This window comes from Castor canadensis, chromosome 1, assembly GCF_047511655.1.
Source record: "Castor canadensis chromosome 1, mCasCan1.hap1v2, whole genome shotgun sequence".
Taxonomy (NCBI): Eukaryota; Metazoa; Chordata; class Mammalia; order Rodentia; family Castoridae; genus Castor; species Castor canadensis.
In genome coordinates, this window is record NC_133386.1 from 10,089,306 (window position 1) to 10,107,793 (window position 18,488).

General features: G+C 40.9%; 1 protein-coding gene across 11 annotated transcripts in view; it reads right to left on the reverse strand.

Annotated features, from left to right (window-relative positions):
* The window catches only part of Arid1b (AT-rich interaction domain 1B), a 404,160-nt gene that overhangs the window by 63,771 nt on the left and 321,901 nt on the right, over nt 1–18,488 (reverse strand). For 9 of the 11 annotated variants that reach the window (XM_074071680.1, XM_074071697.1, XM_074071705.1 and 6 more), the window contains one exon: nt 10,591–10,770. The exons of the other annotated variants lie outside the window; for them this stretch is intronic. In XM_074071680.1, the coding sequence (XP_073927781.1) occupies nt 10,591–10,770 (180 nt within the window). The remainder of the gene's footprint in view (nt 1–10,590; nt 10,771–18,488) is intronic. 11 annotated transcript variants of the gene reach the window in all.

The following is an 18,488-nucleotide window of genomic DNA, read 5'->3' on the forward strand; positions in this document are numbered from 1 at the left end:
AGTGGCTGTTGTTAGCATTATGCAGAATAACATTGAAACTACTACTCCACCACACTTTAAAGACATGGATGGAAGGGGCAAAAAATGATTCACCCTCTGTATATTCCACCAAATAAAGAGAAACCAAATATGTAAGCCAAGCAAAATAGGAGAGGAAGAGCCAGGAATGAGAAGTGTAATCTTCTTTCCATGTTTCTCTAATAGATTAGTAATTTGTTGGCACTAGCTCTGACAGAAACCAGATGGATACAGCATTAGGCACAATGAAGGCAGCAGATGCTGGGCCAGCCCACCTCAGCTGGACTGGTCCCGCAGCCAAGTCCGAGAGCCCACCACTTTCAAGTGGGTTCATCTTGGCACACCAGCTTTGGAAAACTGGTCATGAATGAATTCAGACTTTAACCCATCAGGAGTTAAGCACCAGATAGAGGAAGAAGTGCTAGACTCTATTCAAGTCACCACCATTATTTTAGGAAGATTGCAAATAATTCTGAATCTGACTGCTGAACATTTAAACTTGGTAGTTATAATCAAAACTCCAAGCTTACTACTTTTAAACCTCCAAGTGTTTCCATTCACAAATGAGATTTTGCGTTTTCAGTTTCAAGACTGAGGAAAGAGAAAAGGTAGACATACCTCATTCCCTCAGGTAGAAAAACTCTGCATAATTAGTTATATAACATGATAAACATATTTGTGAGTTTAGGCTAAACATGCATTATCTTTTTCTTTTCGCAGTGCTGGGAACTGAACCCAGGGCCTTGCACATGCTAGGCAAGTGCTCTACCACTTGGGCTACACCCCCAGCCTTTGGAAATTTGTTTTTTGCAGGATGGGAGTTGGAACTCAGTTTCATGCTTGCTGTGCAGATGCTCTGCTGCTTGAGCCATACTCCTGGCCTTTTTGCTTTAGGTTTTTTGTTTTTTGGCCCAGGCCAACTAGGACTGCAATCCTTGTATTTATGCTTCCTGTGTAGCTGGAATGACGGGTACAATCGCCATGCCATCCTACTGGTTGGGGTGGGGTCTTATTAACTTTTTGCTCAGGCTGGCCTCTCTGCCTCTGGAGTAGCTAGGGTTATAGGCATGAGCCTAACCCTTGGATTTTTTGAGACAAATTTTTGTTATGTAGCTTAGGCTGCCTCAAACTGATGATCCTCCTGCCTCCACCTCATGAGTGCTGCAATTATAGGCATGTGCCACCACCTCTGGCTTCAGTTACCTAATTTTTTAGCCAATGATATTTAGCAGTCTCCCACACAATATGAACTCATACATACTGAGATACCTAATGTACAAGCCAGTAATCAGCAGATACAGAATATTTCTGTCATGACAAAAATTCCCTCACTCTATTTTAGTGAATGTTATGTTAACCACTGATCTGAGCTCTGTTTCTGTAGTTTTGCTTCTACAATAAACGGTCACACAGGACAGCCTTTGGTGCCTGGCTTCTTTCACTTAGCATCATGCTTGTGAATTCACCCATACTGTATGAAATAATCCACACGCATTAGTAGTATCACTCCTACTGACCAGTAACATTCCACTCCATGGATACTGTTTTCAGTCTTTGGCAATTATGAACAGAGCTGTCAAAAACATTTGTGACAGGCCTTTGTGTGTGGGTGTGTGCTTATTACTCTTTGACGAAACATAGAAGTGAGGTGGCACCCCTGTTAGAATAGCCATCATTAGCAACACCACCACCAAAAGGTGTTCGCGAGGATGCGGGGAAAAAGGAACCCTCTTACACTGTTGGTGGGAATGTAAACCAGTACAACCACTCTGGAAAAAAATTTGGAGGCTACTTAAAAAGCTAGACATTGATCTACCATTTGATCCAGCAATACCACTCTTGGGGATATACCCAAAAGACTGTGACACAGGTTACTCCAGAGGCACCTGCACACCCATGTTTATTGCAGCACTATTCACAATAGCCAAGTTATGGAAACAGCCAAGATGCCCCACCACTGACGAATGGATTAAGAAAATGTGGTAACTATACACAATGGAATTTTATGCAGCCATGAAGAAGAACGAAATGTTATCATTCGCTGGTAAATGGATGGAATTGGAGAACATCATTCTGAGTGAGGTTAGCCTGGCCCAAAAAACCAAAAATCTTATGTTCTCCCTCATATTTGGACATTAGATCAAGGGCAAACACAACAATGGGATTGGACTTTGAGCACATGATAAAAGCGAGAGCACACAAGGGAGGGGTGAGGATAGGTAAGACACCTAAAAAATTAGCTAGCGTTTGTTGCCCTCAACACACAGAAACTAAAGCAGATACCTTAAAAGCAACTGAAGCTGGTAGGAAAAGGGGACCAGGAACTAGAGAAAAGGTTAGATCAAAAAGAATTAATCTAGAAGGTAACACACACGCACAAGAAATTAATGTGAGTCAACTCCCTGTATAGCTATCCTTATCTCAACCAGCAAAAACCCTTGTTCCTTCCTATTATTGCTTATACTCTCTCTTCAACAAAATCAGAGATAAGGGCAAAATAGTTTCTGCTGGGTATTGAGGGGGTGGTTTGGAGATGGAGGGGGTGGGGTGGGTGGTAAGGGAGGGGGTGGGGGCAGGGGGGAGAAATGACTCAAGCATTGCATGCACATATGAATAATAAAATAAATAAATAAATAAATAAATAAATAAAAGAAAATCAATAAACATAATAAACCACATTAACAGACCAAAGACAAAAACCACTTGATCATCTCAATAGATGCAGAAAAAGCCTCTGATAAGATCCAACACCATTTCATGATAAAACCTCTAAGAAAACTTGGAATAGAAGGAAAGTACCTCGAGGAGGTGGGGGGAGAGGGAGGGGGCGGAGTGGGTGGTAAGGGAGGGGGTGGGGGCAGGGGGGAGAAATGACCCAAGCCTTGTATGCACATATGAATAATAAAATAAAAAAAAAAAAAGAAGTGAGGTGGCTGGGTTATACGGTAAGCACATGTTCAACTGGATAAGAAATTGCAAATGGTGGCTGTGTGATTTTGTGCACATTATCACCGAACACTGAGAGTTCTTAATATCAAAGCCAGTACTTGATGTTGTCAATTGTTAAAAAATATTAGCAATTCTACTAGGTATGTAATAGAAATCACTATGGTTCTAATTTTCATTTCTCTCATAACAGAGATTAAATATTTTTTATGTGCTTATTTGCTGGTTACTTAAGTAAGACTTCTATATTAAAAAATAGTTATACTAAAAAACTTTCTTCCAACTCTTTTTACTCAGATTGATCATATGATCTTCTTTAGATCAGACATCAAATTGTTACAAAGGCAACAAATATTAATTCAAAGTAAAAGCTGTTTCTTATTGCTCTTTGTGGAAACAAATGATGTGTTTTTTGAACTGATATACAAGATACCACATTATTCCTAGGTCAGTATGCATGTAAAAATCCATGACACTGTAAAAATAATAATCATATTACAATTTTTTTTATAAACTTGGACAGACCTATTATCTTACTTTATGGTATCACTTTAATGCTTCATTCACTTTTGGTAGTTTTTTTTTTCTCTTTATTTTACAATGATTAGCTCCTCTAAAACTCTAATTACAAAGTAATGCAAGCTCAGTACACAAAATATAAAAGCATAAAAACACTGACAAAATTAGCCTTAGTTTCACCTTTCAAAGATCAGACACCATGTGTAATAAATTACTCTTATACATCAAATCATCCCCCATCAAGCATCCAGGCAGGGGCAAAAAGGGTTGTCACTGTCTCTGGCTTCCTTCCTGTCTTAGCGTTACCCATTCAAGCCATCATTATTAAGATCATCTTATATACCAGGCTCTGTGCTAAATGCTGGACATTCAGCAATGAACAACAACAGAGTTTACATTCTGGTGGCAGAGATAAGCAAATAAAGAAATATAGAAATAAAGAAATGTCATGTGGTGATGAGAACTATGAGAAAAATGAAGCTGCGACAATCTATAGGGTGGTGGGGGCGACAGAGCAGTCACTCTGGTGCAAGGGAGCTGGGTGTGTGTTGCGTTTCTTTGGGAGAAGAGGGGATCTTCAGAGAAACGATCACCAAGGCTAACATCGGGTTCAGACCCCAAGGATATATAAGCACAACCAGATGCCAGTGTCTGACATTGGGGCAGATATTGCATGTGTGGCCTTCAAAAGTTACTTTTCATTAAAGCAGTTTCTTCATCTATGAGAGAATAAAAGATTTCTCCCATGTGGTTGTTGTAGGATGAACACTTTAATAACAGTAACACTGCTGGCCAAATAATGCACAGGAAGAATCTGCCAAGGAGTAGACAAAAACTATAGTAATGTTATTAAGTTTTTAACCAATGAAAAGAAATTATCTTTACATATTGTATTGCATTACATGACTAACTTTACTTTCAAGATACACACATATTCAAATTTACTCCCTAAACAAAAAGAGTATGTAATGACAATAAAATCTGTGTAGAAAGGATTATCCGAAGACCAAAGTCAACTTTGTGTAAAACAGGACAGCCTCTTTGGTAAGAAATGAAGTCTGAGAGTTGGAAATTCCCACTGTCATACACAGCAGAAACTCTTCTGTGCTCTCCTGGGCTCTTAGGGGCTATGCCAAGCACCAGGGGAAAGAGGCTGCAATAAGTGGGCGCCCCTTAAAGGAAGGCAGGGGACAAGCCTGATCTGCCACACCTGACGGCTATCTAAGGTGTGCTTCTGAAAGTCTACTTGGGACTGTTTCTGGAGATTTGTGAAATCTGACTCAATAGGCAATTTCTGATTAAACAAACATTTGACTACACAAGTCCAGGAAAAGGTACCTTGCGAAGCTGTCAAGCGAGTTGCACGTCCATATGCTGTCTCACTGCACTGCTGTCCAAGACTGGCCTGATCAAGGCCAGCAGCACCACAACCTCCATTCTTGCAGGGCAGCATGCTTGGCCATTCTAATGGGTGGAGAGCTGAGACCCCTGGGTACTACTAACTTTAACTACTGACGTACAATAATTAGCTTCGTACCAGTCAAAAGTAATGCCGCTTTCTGTTTTTTCTTTTTTCACCTTAAGTTGAATTTGCACTGTACATTTTTGACCCTTTCCCCTAATTTCGCAGTTTTTAATCAAATTATTGTGATAATCAGAAAAATTCAGGGTTATAATCTTATAACTTGAAGGATATATTTGAGGGTCTGTTTGGCTACAAAATGATCTAATTTATTGTATTTTCTAGTATTAGTGAGACTGAGATTCAGAATTTTTCTTTAACAAAAGAAATTGGTGTAGAATATGGAATTAATCCTTTTGCTTCAGACTATTGATTTAAACATAAAATAAGGTTAACATAACAAGAAGCTGCAAGACTATCAAATGTATTACAGTCTGTTCCAAGTGAAACAAAATGAGTGAGTGATGTGAAGGGGGAGTGACCTATACAGAAGCAGCCTTGGGAAAGTGGAAGAACAGACTCATGGGTCTAGCATGGGAGCAGGGAGCAGCACTCTGATCAGGAGATGAACCTGAGAATCAGGAACACTTCTCTGTGGACAGCAGGATTCATTTAGCTCAATTCAGTTGTAGGCCTGAGATCCAGACTTCCAAGAGTGGAGTGGGGAATTCTGGGTCATGGTGACATGAGGCACCCATAGGAGACTCTTAAGTAGCTAACAATTTCGACATTTATACCTTGTTCCTCTGGAACCCAAATAATTGCAAGATTATCACTACATAATTCACTATTTTGGAACTGCATTCATTTCAAATGAGTATCATTTGAAATTTGCCTTTGTTGAATTTATGAGAAATGAAGGGAAAGATTTCAGATGGCATCCAGTTTATTTTAGAGAAAGACTTTTATACCTTTCTGAAAACCACATTTAACAAAGTAACAAAGTAAGCTCATCAGACTTACCTACTTGAAAGTTGTCTGCTTCCTAAAACACACACTATAAAATCGAAGGCATATAAACTCAGGGCCGTGTCAGTGTATAAGCCAGGTAGCTGTATTTCGTAGTGCTGCACAGACTCCCAGATGCTATTATACAAGTAAATGATAATTGTCGAGAATCTAAACTCAGAATTATTGTCACTTCCCTAAGCTAATATTGCTTACTTGTAACAGAATGAAGGCCAGACCCTTATTTTTTGGAATTAATGACCCCCTCCCCCCTGAAAAAAAAGTATTTATGGACAGTTAGTGTGACAGAAGCTTTTCTAGAGAACTCAAACAAAAAGACAGAATCTTTTCCTAAAGAAATAAAATGGCTGTGAAGATAAAATTGATTTCAGTTCTCTCCAGATTCAATATTAACAACTAATGTTGATTACACGATTCCTTTCTATTTTTGAACGCGAACCCCCATTTAGGTTGGTTTCATCTTATTTGTATATTTAATAGTTCAGATGTTATTGTATTAATATACATTCCTCACATTTCTCTCCCTTCTTTCATTTCGTAGGAATATTTCTTTCTCTTTTGCTCTCTCTGGTGAGACTGGGGTTTGAATTCAGGGCTTCGTACTTGCAAAGCAGGTGCTCACAAAGCAGGGGCTCTACCACTTGAGTCATATCTCCAGAATGTCTCTCTTAATCTTGAGGACTTCTGACATATCTCCATGCCTGTATTCCTAAATATTCCTTGGAGGCAAGTAGGTAGTTAGTCTTTTGTCTTTGTCTCTCTAGTGGCTTAATGAATGAAGCATAGTGAGAAGGGTATCCACTGAGGCCTGGGAATGACCAGCCAGTGACACTGAAAGGCTTCTGTGGTCACTCTCCCTCAGTTGAACCCTGGCCCTGCTTACTACCTGGGGATCATGGTGAAAGACAACTTCTCAGGGAGTTGGTGTTCTCATCTGCAAGCTGGGGATTCCCTCAAAGGCTCCCCACTCATTAAGAGAATGGGTCAATTAGCCTGGACAGAGTTCAGTCACTGGACCCTGGAGGAAGTTTTTACCTGCTCTGTACCTTAGTTTCTTCCTTGATGAAGTACCTATCTTCTAGCATGTTGTGAGGCTGAACAGAGAGCATAGGCAAAAGATCCTCAAAATAGGCTCTGGACATAGTGATGTGTTTAATAAATGCTGGTTGTTTTTACCAACAACAATCCTAGAGATGCTGCACCTGACAATAAAATGGTTCGCAAAAAACGGTTGCGAAATAGCCTCCTCCGAGATCTCTCCAAACAAATGAACAACCTTGGTAGAAAGTCATCAAGTTAGGAACAGACTGGGAATGAGAGCAATGCTCTATTTTTGCATGAATGTGTATTTCCAGAGATGTAAATCTTGTAATATGAAGATGCAAATTGAGTATTTTACTAATAATTTGTGTACTTAGTTGAGTTGTGAGGAGATTTTGGGCCCCTATTTAAAAGGATTAAAAAGAAGTACAAAGGTAAGAGCTCCTGACTAGACCAGTCCACAAGGCCCGTACCATGTCCTGTTATTTGGTCCTTGATGCAATAAGACAGCTGGTTTATATTTGAACATCTGCAGAACCAGGACATTGGTTTTAGTCTCATGGCAACTAGTACCAGGTGTGTGTGTGAGTGTATGTGTGTGTGTGGTGGGGCACACTTGGGTGGATGGTGGTGCTTATGCCACATGGAAAAGGAGAAAAGGGCAAATGAAGGCACTAGGCAAAGGGACACACTAACACCAGAGAGCAGTGGGTGTGGAAAACATCACTTTGGTTCCACAGTGGATCCATGTAAGTATGTATACCTTCAAAAAAACTCATAAAAAGCCTTCTTGAAAGAACGAAATGTTATCATTCGCCGGTAAATGGATGGAATTGGAGAACATCATTCTGAGTGAGGTTAGCCTGGCCCAAAAGACCAAAAATCGGATGTTCTCCCTCATATGTGGACATTAGATCAAGGGCAAACACAACAAGGGGATTGGACTATGAGCACATGATAAAAGTGAGAGCACACAAGGAAGGGGTGAGGATAGGTAAGACACCTAAAAAACTAGCTAGCATTTGTTGCCCTTAACGCAGAGAAACTAAAGCAGATACCTTAAAGCAACTGAGGCCAATAGGAAAAGGGGAACAGGTACTAGAGAAAAGGTTAGATCAAAAAGAATTAACCTAGAAGGTAACACCCACGCACAGGAAATCAATGTGAGTCAATGCCCTGTATAGCTATCCTTATCTCAACCAGCAAAAACCCTTGTTCCTTCCTATTATTGCTTATACTCTCTCTACAACGAAATTAGAAATAAGGGCAAAATAGTTTCTGCTGGGTATTGGGGGGGGGAGAGGGAGGGGGCGGAGTGGGTGGTAAGGGAGGGGGTGGGGGCAGGGGGGAGAAATGAACCAAGCCTTGTATGCACATATGAATAATAAAAGAAAAATGAAAAAAAAAGCCTTCTTGATGATACAATCTCATTGTTATGTGGGCATCTAGTGACTCTAACTGTGTTAATATAAAAGTCCCCAGAACTGAAGCAAAACTTAGGCTCAGAGAACATTGATACTGGAAGCAACTTCCAAGTTAATATACTGGAATCATCTCATTTTCCAGAGAAAAAGTAATTCAAAGAATAAGCAATGTTCTAAGGACATGCAGCAATTTGGATGAAATTTCTCCCATGGTCAATGCTCTGAAGTGAAGAATCTTTAAATTGGATAATTCCAGAAAGCTGAGGGATTTATTCATTTAAAAAAAAAAAGGAAATCCCTTCCAGAGAAATCACCTTCCCTGCTCTCAACTCCTACATAAGTGTGAAGTTTATTCACAAAAGACTCATCAGACAGTCCAAGGCTAAGTGCTCTACTGAGAACAGAGGAAAGGGTCCAAGATGAAATTATTTAGGAGTATAGAGGTCAACTTTGAAGATTAACGAAGCCCTTATGGTTTTCTGGGTTAAGGCCCAGACCGTCAGCAGCTCCAATTCTGAGAATAGGGCTGCAGTCTTGCCTCCAATTACATTCAAGGAAAAGTCTGCTTTTTCTGTGTCTACCACAATTTATAAATTGCTCTTTTTAGAGCTTTCTGTGACCATTGCCATCTCTCCATGGCAGCTAAGGAACCTGGTTTTGAAGAACCCCTTCCTCTCAATGCCTGGTGAGGAAGGAAGTGGGCAGGTGGGCTCCATGGGTGCCTGACTCATGGCTCTGCCTTAATTCAGTGACAAACAGCTATCTCATGCTACCTGGATCTGGTCACAGACAGGCAGATGATTACTGTCAGCTGGGACTAAGCTCCTAAGGCCTGGTGGAGTTAACAACATAGAAAACTGTTTATGACATGGTTTGACAGGAACCACGTGGAAAAAAAAAATCTCTGTGCATTCTGGCAACATGCACATGGACAAAAGGCTATGTCTGGGTATTTTGCATTAGTTGGAAAATAACAGTGCTACACTGGTAGCATTTAAAATGCTTAAAATCCTTTAGAGAAAGATCTTCAAAACAAGACAATACACTGGCAACTCACTTTTCAAACTGTAAAGTACTGTAAACAGAAGGATCAGGATTCTGAGAGATGCCAGGGAAAAACCAACAGAACTACTTAGGCTTCCTAGATGCTTGCTAGTTACCACAGGTGCTTCTTCCAGGGCTGTTCAAGTTCTGGGAGCCTCACCATGGGCCCCTGGAGTGGCTTGCTAAGTAGCAAGCTTCCCTAGCAGTAGACACCAGGCTTCCATGGTCAGGCCTGGCTTGGCAGATGGAAAGCATTCCTGACACTGTCCTAATGAACACTCATCTTCTTTGCTTGGAATGTTCCTGGTGTTATCAGAAATGAGGAAACTCTGGGACTTATGCCAGATCATCTCAGTCTCTAAATTATCCATTAGTGTCTAACTTAAGTAAACAAGTAAAAAAGGTGCTAAACTCAAATGTTGTACTGCCAAAAGTGACACACACACACACACACACACACACACACACACACACACACACACACGTTTATCAGGTTTAAAATCTTGATAAAAGGATTCTATGTGTCTGATGAACCATACATCAGCTTCCAGGAGGGTGAAATTAAACAGTGCACCTGGGGCACAGTTCCAATCATTTTCCTACTTCTCCCTTATTTTCCTGTTTAGACATGCATGTACAATAGACTTTGTTCCAAGAGTTGGACAGTGACAACAGGAGAAGCACCTGATGTATACCCTGAAGGCAGGTTGGTGGGCTGTATAGGGTAGGGTACAGTCTGCTAAGTAGGTAACTACTGATCCTAAAGGGGACTACTGAAGGGGAGGGGCAAAATTGGAATCTCACATGATGAACCCCAAGTTTTAATCAGAAACTTTCTGAGGACAAGGCTGTATTCTTTTTTCCATAAGCATTTGGAACCACATTATAGGGACAGGGCCAACTCTTTTGTTAATAACACTCACACTAACACTCCCCAGTGCCTCATGTGTAAAGGTTAATGAACAGTAGTGACTATGATTATTCTCGCCCCACAATCATGGGCATCTAAAGGACTGTGGGTTTGCATTAACCTCATAATCTATCAGGTACCAAAACAATGCAATCTTAAAATATGCTTATAATATTAAAACCATGAAGGGCTAGTATATAACAAATCTCTACCATCTACACAATTCATTTGAGGAACCCCTTTCCCCTTATTTTTACCTTGGGGTCCATACTGGCTCATCTGTGGACCGTAAGTGCCACTTGAGTTACTCTGCTGAAAGCTACTCATTCCAGGATGCATCTGGCCCCCAGGAGAAGGATGGGGTGACATGGATGGTCCTGTCTGTTGAGTTCCATACTGAGACATCTGAGGATTTCTTTGTGTGCCTGCCATAAAACCTAAATGGGAAATAAATGGAAACATGTAAACTCAGGTGTTTCATAATCTCTGCATACACAAAAAACAGATACGGGATTGTGTGGAAGGGAGAAGGGGTGGGGGTGGTACTGTGAGATTCTCCTAAAAAATATTTGAAGACATCTCAAATGAAGGGTTGGGATCTGGGAGGGTGCCATGGGGACACCCTGGTCTTAATCCTAAACTCTCATTGAAATTCCTGGGAACACAGGAGATGATAGACTTGACCTGGGGAAATGGAAGTGGGGTGAAAGGCAAGTCACTGTAACTGCTCTTGTACTTGAGGACCCTAAAGAAAGAGCAGGAAGAGCTGGGAGCCCTGTTCTTGTGCCTCTTCAAAGACTTTACTGTGGAGTGCAAGTTTCCACTACTCAACTCCCCTGCCCCATGCCCAGCTACTGCCTCCTGGAAGCTTCCAGAGCAACAAGCTATTCAATTGGACTCCTGACCTGTGAGGCACTGATTCACACTACCTCTGGCAGGTGAACTGTGGCACATTGAAGGTTCCATTTGTATTCATATCTCCCAGTTCAGAGCCTCTGACTTTCTCCTTCAAAATTGCTCTGTCAGTCATCTTCCCCACAGGTGGCACCATCAGAAACTTTCTTCCTCCCAAATTCTGCCATGCAACAATTTGCCAGGAGTCCAGTTGTCCATTTCTGAAATATACTGTGAGCTGCTCCTCTCTTTATCCCCACATCTGCACGCGTAGTCCCAGCTATGGTCTTCTCCTGTCCACACAACAGTCTAACCAATCTCTCATCCTGCTCCCTTGCTCTTTTTGCTCCATTTTTTCAAAAAGCTACCATAATTATCTTCTGGAAATAAAAAGGAAATTGGAGCAAATTTCTCCCCTGCTTAGAGCTTTCAAGGCTCCCTACCGAACCTGGAACTAAAATACAAACATGAAACCTAACCTATGAGATCCTGCCTCTCATTTTAACCCTCTTTCCTACAGCTTTCTCTCACTCTGCTATCTTGAATATCCACTGGCCACTGGACATTCCTACAAGATAACATCAATCTTTGCCCCTCAACAAAGCTTTAGTTTCCCTGTCCTTCCCCTTAGAGTGTTCTTTATATTGCTAGGCCTTCTCTGTCTTCAGGTCAGCCTTCCTTGATCATCCAATCTGAAGTCATGACAGCCTTTGCTATTTCTCACTCAGTTGTCTTCATAGGTCTTTTCATAACCTATAAGCATTTTACTATTATTACTTTAGACTTTATCATCTCTCTTCCTCATTCAAAAAGGCTCCATGAGATTAAGAATCATGTCTGAGCTCAATGCTATATCTCAGTGTCTTGCATTCACATGGAAGTATCACAAATTGCTTTTGAATAACTGGATGCTAAATTTGCCACACACTCAAGAGAATGCTGAGTATAGCACAGTAGGTAGTTGGTGGATAGATATTTCAAATAGATTAAAAAATATATATTTAAATTCTGCACAACTTTGCCAGGCACATCCACGTATCAACAGCTCTAGTAAATAGAAGAACATTTTATCAAAATAGTATGCCAACAAAGAAGTCTGAGAAACAACTCAGAGGCAGGTTTGTTTCCTGCTGCAGAGTGGAACCCAGAGTGGGAGCTTCCCGAGAAAGTCTCTCTAGGCTGCAGAGTAAGAGTGCCAACGTCCACAGGCGCTTAAACTTGGCAGAGTAAACGGTTTACACTTCAGTAAGAATGAAAGAGAGGTCTTTTAACATCACTTCCCTCTAAAGAGACATAAAATCAAAGTTAAGTAGAGCTATTCCTTATGATACTATTAATTTATTTATAAAGATAAGCCTTATGAATTGTCAGCTCAATTGTCAGCTCCCAGAAATAAATCAGCATAGAAATGTTTGCTTTTCTAATCTGAAAACAAATAGAGATCACAGCACTGAAATTATTATAAATGATTGCATTTTGAGATATTATATGAAATATTTATCTAAGCTTTACCATGAAATCCAAGAGTTTCAGAGTCCTGTTTAACAAAACAGAACAAGTGTTTCAATACCACAGAGATTATGTGTGAATATCTCTGTCTTTCTCCAAGGAGAAGAATGAATGTTTTCCTCTTCATTAGTTAAGGACAGAAACTTAGGTCATGCCAGCATTTGATTTCATTTCGACCAGGAAGGCATCCATGTGAAAGGCTTCTGTACCTCTGATGCTGTGCCACGTCCCTCAGTGGTTCTCGCTCCTGGGATACTTCGCTTCCTACAGGCTTAAGGCTCTTCAAAGGTGTGCCAAGAATTTCTTCCCTGGGCATGTTATTTCTTCATTTCTGGCTATTTACTCAGTCTTTACAAATACACATGTTACTGACAATCCCATTTGAACTATGCCAATCATTGCTTGCATTCTACAGAAAATCAATGTGTGAAAAGACTTTAAAAGGAAGTAAGAGTCTGAAAGCTAATTCAAATGAAATATTCCATAGTACCAAATCTCTGTAACTTAGAGACAAAATTTTATGGGGTGTGGAATTTACCTCTGTATGCAGAAATTTAAATTGGAAAGCTGATTTTTTTCTATGTACACTTTTTATGGCTCCACTTACAAGAGCTTCTTTCTTGGGAGGTGGGAAGGAGGTGTGCTGGAAATCAAAGTCCAGATTCTTATGCTTGTTAGCCAAGTGTTATACCATTACGTTCTATCCCAGCCCCCAGCAGCATCTCACAATATTGCTTGCTATTTTCCAGAAGAATTACCCCTTTCTCTATGTCCCCCAAAACTATGAGGTGCAGGTCAACACGATTTCCTGGACTTCTGTCTCACCTATTACCAACTGACCATGCTGAACTGGTAACAGAAGGCCTAGATCACATCTCAGAATCTAGGAGGGGAGACAGATCAAATGAGACAGCAGGTGAAAGTATTTTGCTGTACAAAAGTCAGAGATGATGTTGGTAATTTTCTGCTTTGTAATTTGCCAAGATTACCTTTTATTTCCTGAATGCCCCATATATTGAGATGCAGCTTTTAGCTAGAATGGAGAAGCTGCTTTTTAAATTCTAATTTAAATATGTGGAATCCACATCACCCAGCTCATTACGTAACTATGTACATACTCCAACAGGCTTAAAAAGGGTGCATTATGGGAAACAACATGCCCATTCCTACCTCCTCTTCTAGAATCCTCCTCAGAAGGCAAATGGTGTTGTAGTATATCCTTTCAGAGGTATTTTATAATTTGTGATTGTGCTTTATTCCATAAACATGAACTTATGAGTAAATATGAACACTGACTAATGACTCTTTTGGTTCCTCTCCTAGAGCCTGTCTGCTTCTATCATTTGTCTGTTCCCACTGGTGCTGTCTCTTGATTCCTTCGGTAGACTCAGCTGCGATCACCCAACGGTGTGAAGGCTCAAAGCCCTGCTCTGCTGTCTGGACAGCGCCGGCCTTTCGGTTGGAACTGTACTGCCACTGGCCATCTACTGTCATAACAGCAAAGTGACATGACCTAACATGCATCTTTGAGGCTACTGATACTGCAATATGCAGCATGAAGAAAGGACTGGAGGGGAGTAAGGTTCAAAATTAGAAGGGCTGGGTTGTAGTTCAGTGGTAGAGCACGTGGCTAGCATGCCACATGCAAGAGGCTGGACTCACTTTCCCAGAACCAGAAGAAAACAGGAAACGAAACAAAGTTAGCTGGGCATAGTGATACATACCTATAATCTCAGTACTTGGGAGGTAGGGGCTAGAGAATCTTGAGTTCCAGACTAGCCTGGCCCACAGAGTGAGATCCTATCTCAGAAAACCAAAACCAAACCAAACCAAAACAAACAAAAAAACCCAAAAAAGCAAAAACCCCCAACAAATTAGAAGGCCAGTTAGGAGTTAAAGTAATGTGCACTATATAATCACAATTCAATGCCAGCAGTAACCAGCTAAAAACAGCATCACTGGGTACCCATTCATTTGCCAAGTTCTTCCCTTTCCTTTCTTTTTCTGCGTGGTACTAACGATTGAATCTAGGACCTGGCACTTACTAAGCAAGCACTTTACCTCTGGAGCCCACCTCTACTTTTTTGGTATTTTGTTTTTGAGCTAAGGAAGTGCTAACTTGGTCTGAGCTACCCTTGAATTTGCAATCCTCCTGCTTCTGTAACCTGAGTACTGGTTAGTTCTATTTAATAGTTAGCTTAGCATTTCCTTTCTCCAAACCTTTCCCAAGTCTAGCCCCTGAATGTCAACAAAGCAACCACTGGCACCAAAGCATGGACTCTTCCAAATCCTCACCTCTAACTCATAAGCACCCCAGTCATGCCCGCCCTTGCTGGCTTTCTTCCTCTCAGAATATTTGAGTTGAAGGCTGGTGCCTTCCCATCAGCTCTAAACCCCATCCTCTCTAATCTCTCCAGGAACTTGTTGACAGTGTTGGTTCAAAAACTTCAGACTCCTGACTGCTTCACAGAGTGAGACCAAACTTTCTAGCCAAGAACATAGGCCTTTCCAGCAGTGGGCCCAAACCCTTGATCCTGCTCCCATGGCACTCCTACTGTTTCTACCACTGGGGTGGTATGAGTTCCCTTGAGACACCAGGGTGCTTCAGATCTGCAAGTCTGAGGCATCCAGTCACTCAGCAGACATTTACTGATCAAGTCAGTATTCTAGGCAAGGTACTACTCTTTGGTTTAATGACATTTGACATTTAATGAGCATATATTAGGTACCAATAGCTTTGTTATTCGTTCATTTACATTTCAAAACAACTGAAGATACTATGCCTCACAGAGGTTAATTTGCTGGAGCTACTTATAAACATACTAAAAAACCACAGTTCATAAGAACATTTTAATATCATGATCTAATGTGCATATGTGAGCATATGGTTCCACACACTCTATGTGTTACATAACAAGTTTTGCCCCTATTATGTACAAAGAGATCTGATCTTTCAGTATCAGCAGAGATCTAAATTCACTAATGGGAGGCACAGTGAGAACCAAAATGTCCCTCAGTGCCCTCTGTTGAGGACATTGTGACCAGAAGGCCTGTATCTTCACTTCTCTGAAAGACTACCTGCCTCATGCTGGCACCCTGGACATTAACTGGCCTGGCACGAAGGCAGGCTCTTCACATGCTGCCCAGCAGCATGTGTGCCAGCTATGGTGGAGCAGTGATCATACTGCTATCAACTGTTTCTATGAATGGCTCTCTCCCCAGACCATGAGCACCTGTGGCTTCACAACACTGCTCTCATCTGTCCAAGCAAGGTATTGAGCATGGAGTTGGAACCAAATACAACCAAGCATACGTGCTTTTAGTGAAGAATGAGCAATCTTCACTCAGAGCCTGTTTACTTTTACTATACAGCTGTGGTCTAATAAATCTGGCTGCTGGCCCCTTGTTTTATATTCAGAGACTCTTTCCTGAGAGAAATCAGCCTGTCAAGGAAGGGCTGTGCTGAGTAAGAGCAACCGACAGCACCGAACAGGCAGAAAGTACTGCTATTTCCATTACCTATGGTCTGTCACAGGCACCTGCTCTATCCAGCCCCATTGTGCTGCCGTCGTGAGGGCAGTGGGCTCCCAGTCAGAACACCTGGGTCAAACTGTGGCTTTACCTCTTAGGAATCAGGGAATCACAGGCAAATTAGTCAAGTCAAGCCTTATCCTTTTCTGACACCCAAGCCTACCCCACACGATTAAATGAGGTAATAGGATAGCACCAACTCAATGCCTGCACATACCCGGGGCTCAATAAATGACAGTTACTATTATTTATACTAATTTAAAAATAACCCATTTATTTCCTGTCAGAATAACTCTGTGTTTCTACTCTCCCTTGCAAAGTCCCCATACAAACCATTTCATAAAGGAAGAGCAAGGCCAGAAGTAAGAAGTTTGCTGTCTTTCTGGCAATAAAATGGAAAGTGCCATAAGTCCTGAGACTGTGGTTACTTCCCTGAGGTGCGATGCCACCCCTAGGAGCCCCTTGCCTAGGGAACATGTGGCTCTGGCCTGTCTGTTGCATACCTCCTCCTATAACCTGCCACAGCAGAGGGGTTCTTTGCCCTAATTAGTTCACTGTCCAGAAAGCAGTGCCCCTTTCCATATGGCTGATGCCGGATATAATTGTTTGGCTACATTATTTGGCAAAGAAGAGTTAAGCTTGTTAGTCTGAGGTCATTTTACCAACAGCTCCAGTACTCAATATCTCTGAGTGACCCAAGACTCAGTGTACATCTTTTCTGGCAGATTCCTCAGTTTGCTGGTGAGAGTGAAAAAGCAAGAGAGAGAATGAGTAAAGATTCTTGTCAAGTGCCTGAACAGACTTTCCAGGTAAAAAGTGAAGATCATGTCTTCTGTTTACCATGAGAGCTCAAACAACCATGACAATGGGTAGCTTGATAAACATCAGTGTAAGGGGTTAACCAATCTATTGTTTTTTTTTTCTTGTGTATAAAGGAAGAGCAAGGCCTGAAGTAGGAAGTTTGCTGTCTTTCTGGCTATAAGACCTGGATAAGGGCACACACACCCTGCAGTTCTGCTGAGGCTTCCTTCTGAGCTGGGAGTTCACTGAGAAAAGCCTGATCTTGGGCGGCTTATTTCCACAGTCTGGTAAGAGGCTAACAACTTGTCCTGCATTTATTTACATATTTGACAACACCTTGACCACTTACTGAATTCCATATTCCTAATATTCAATGCTAAAAACAGTATTGATAAGAGGTTGCCAGAATTGACCTGGAGGTATTCAGTCTGTACCCTGTAAGCATGATTTCTTTAGGGTTATTTTCCTATGAATAGTAACAATATTAATGGAAAATCTCTAAATAAAAAATCTATTCTACTTCAATCTCCATTATAGAGGTCAATATGAAAGACTAAACCAAAAGACATTTTTCTTTTATTGATTAAAAATCCCTACATTGCTAACATGGTATCTGGCTTCACAGAGAATTAATGGTTCTGAAACATTTATTTACCTATTCATTAGATTAGTGAGTTTAAAAGAGCTTTCTAATGTTTTCTTCAGCACTGTCCTATCTGTGACTTGTCTAGTGGATATTTTCCCAGTTTTTTTTTTTTTTAAATGCTGTTGATTCTCTTATTTGTGAATGAATCCTTATAAAAAAGGCAAGGATACAGCTTCTCTTTAGAAACACTACAAAAAAATTAAAAAAATATGATAAAATTACATTTAAATTTAAAAGATAAATTTGAGCTATAAAACACATTGGGGTGGGAGTGACATGAAGGGAACAGATAGGAAGCTCCAGGAATCCAAATAGGCAATGGTAGGTTGCCAAAATGCCAAAGCCAACAGTCATGGGTTAAATTAGAGGATCACCCAATGAAAACATATCTTTAAATTGAAGGGTGTTAGAACTGATTTAGACACAAAGTCAAATAAATAAGGAAGGCAAAAACAGGGCATTTCTGAAAATTAAAACTGAAGGAATTTTAACATGGGCCTTGGCCTCCTTTTCCTCTTTGTGCAACACAACAAATTCTGCAACATTAAGTTTTAGAGATTTTTACATCCTTTTGGAGAAAAGTGAGTTAAGCACAGAGCCCAAATCATAGTTCCCTATCATTTCTTTCCGCAAGAAAGACAAAACTGAGGCAAGAGCACCCAGGTGCCTACAGGAAACCATAGACCAGTAACACCAAAATATAATTTCTTCATCAAAGGTGCCTCTTTAGGCAGCAGAGAACCTCAACATTGTTAAGAATTCTGAGACACTAAG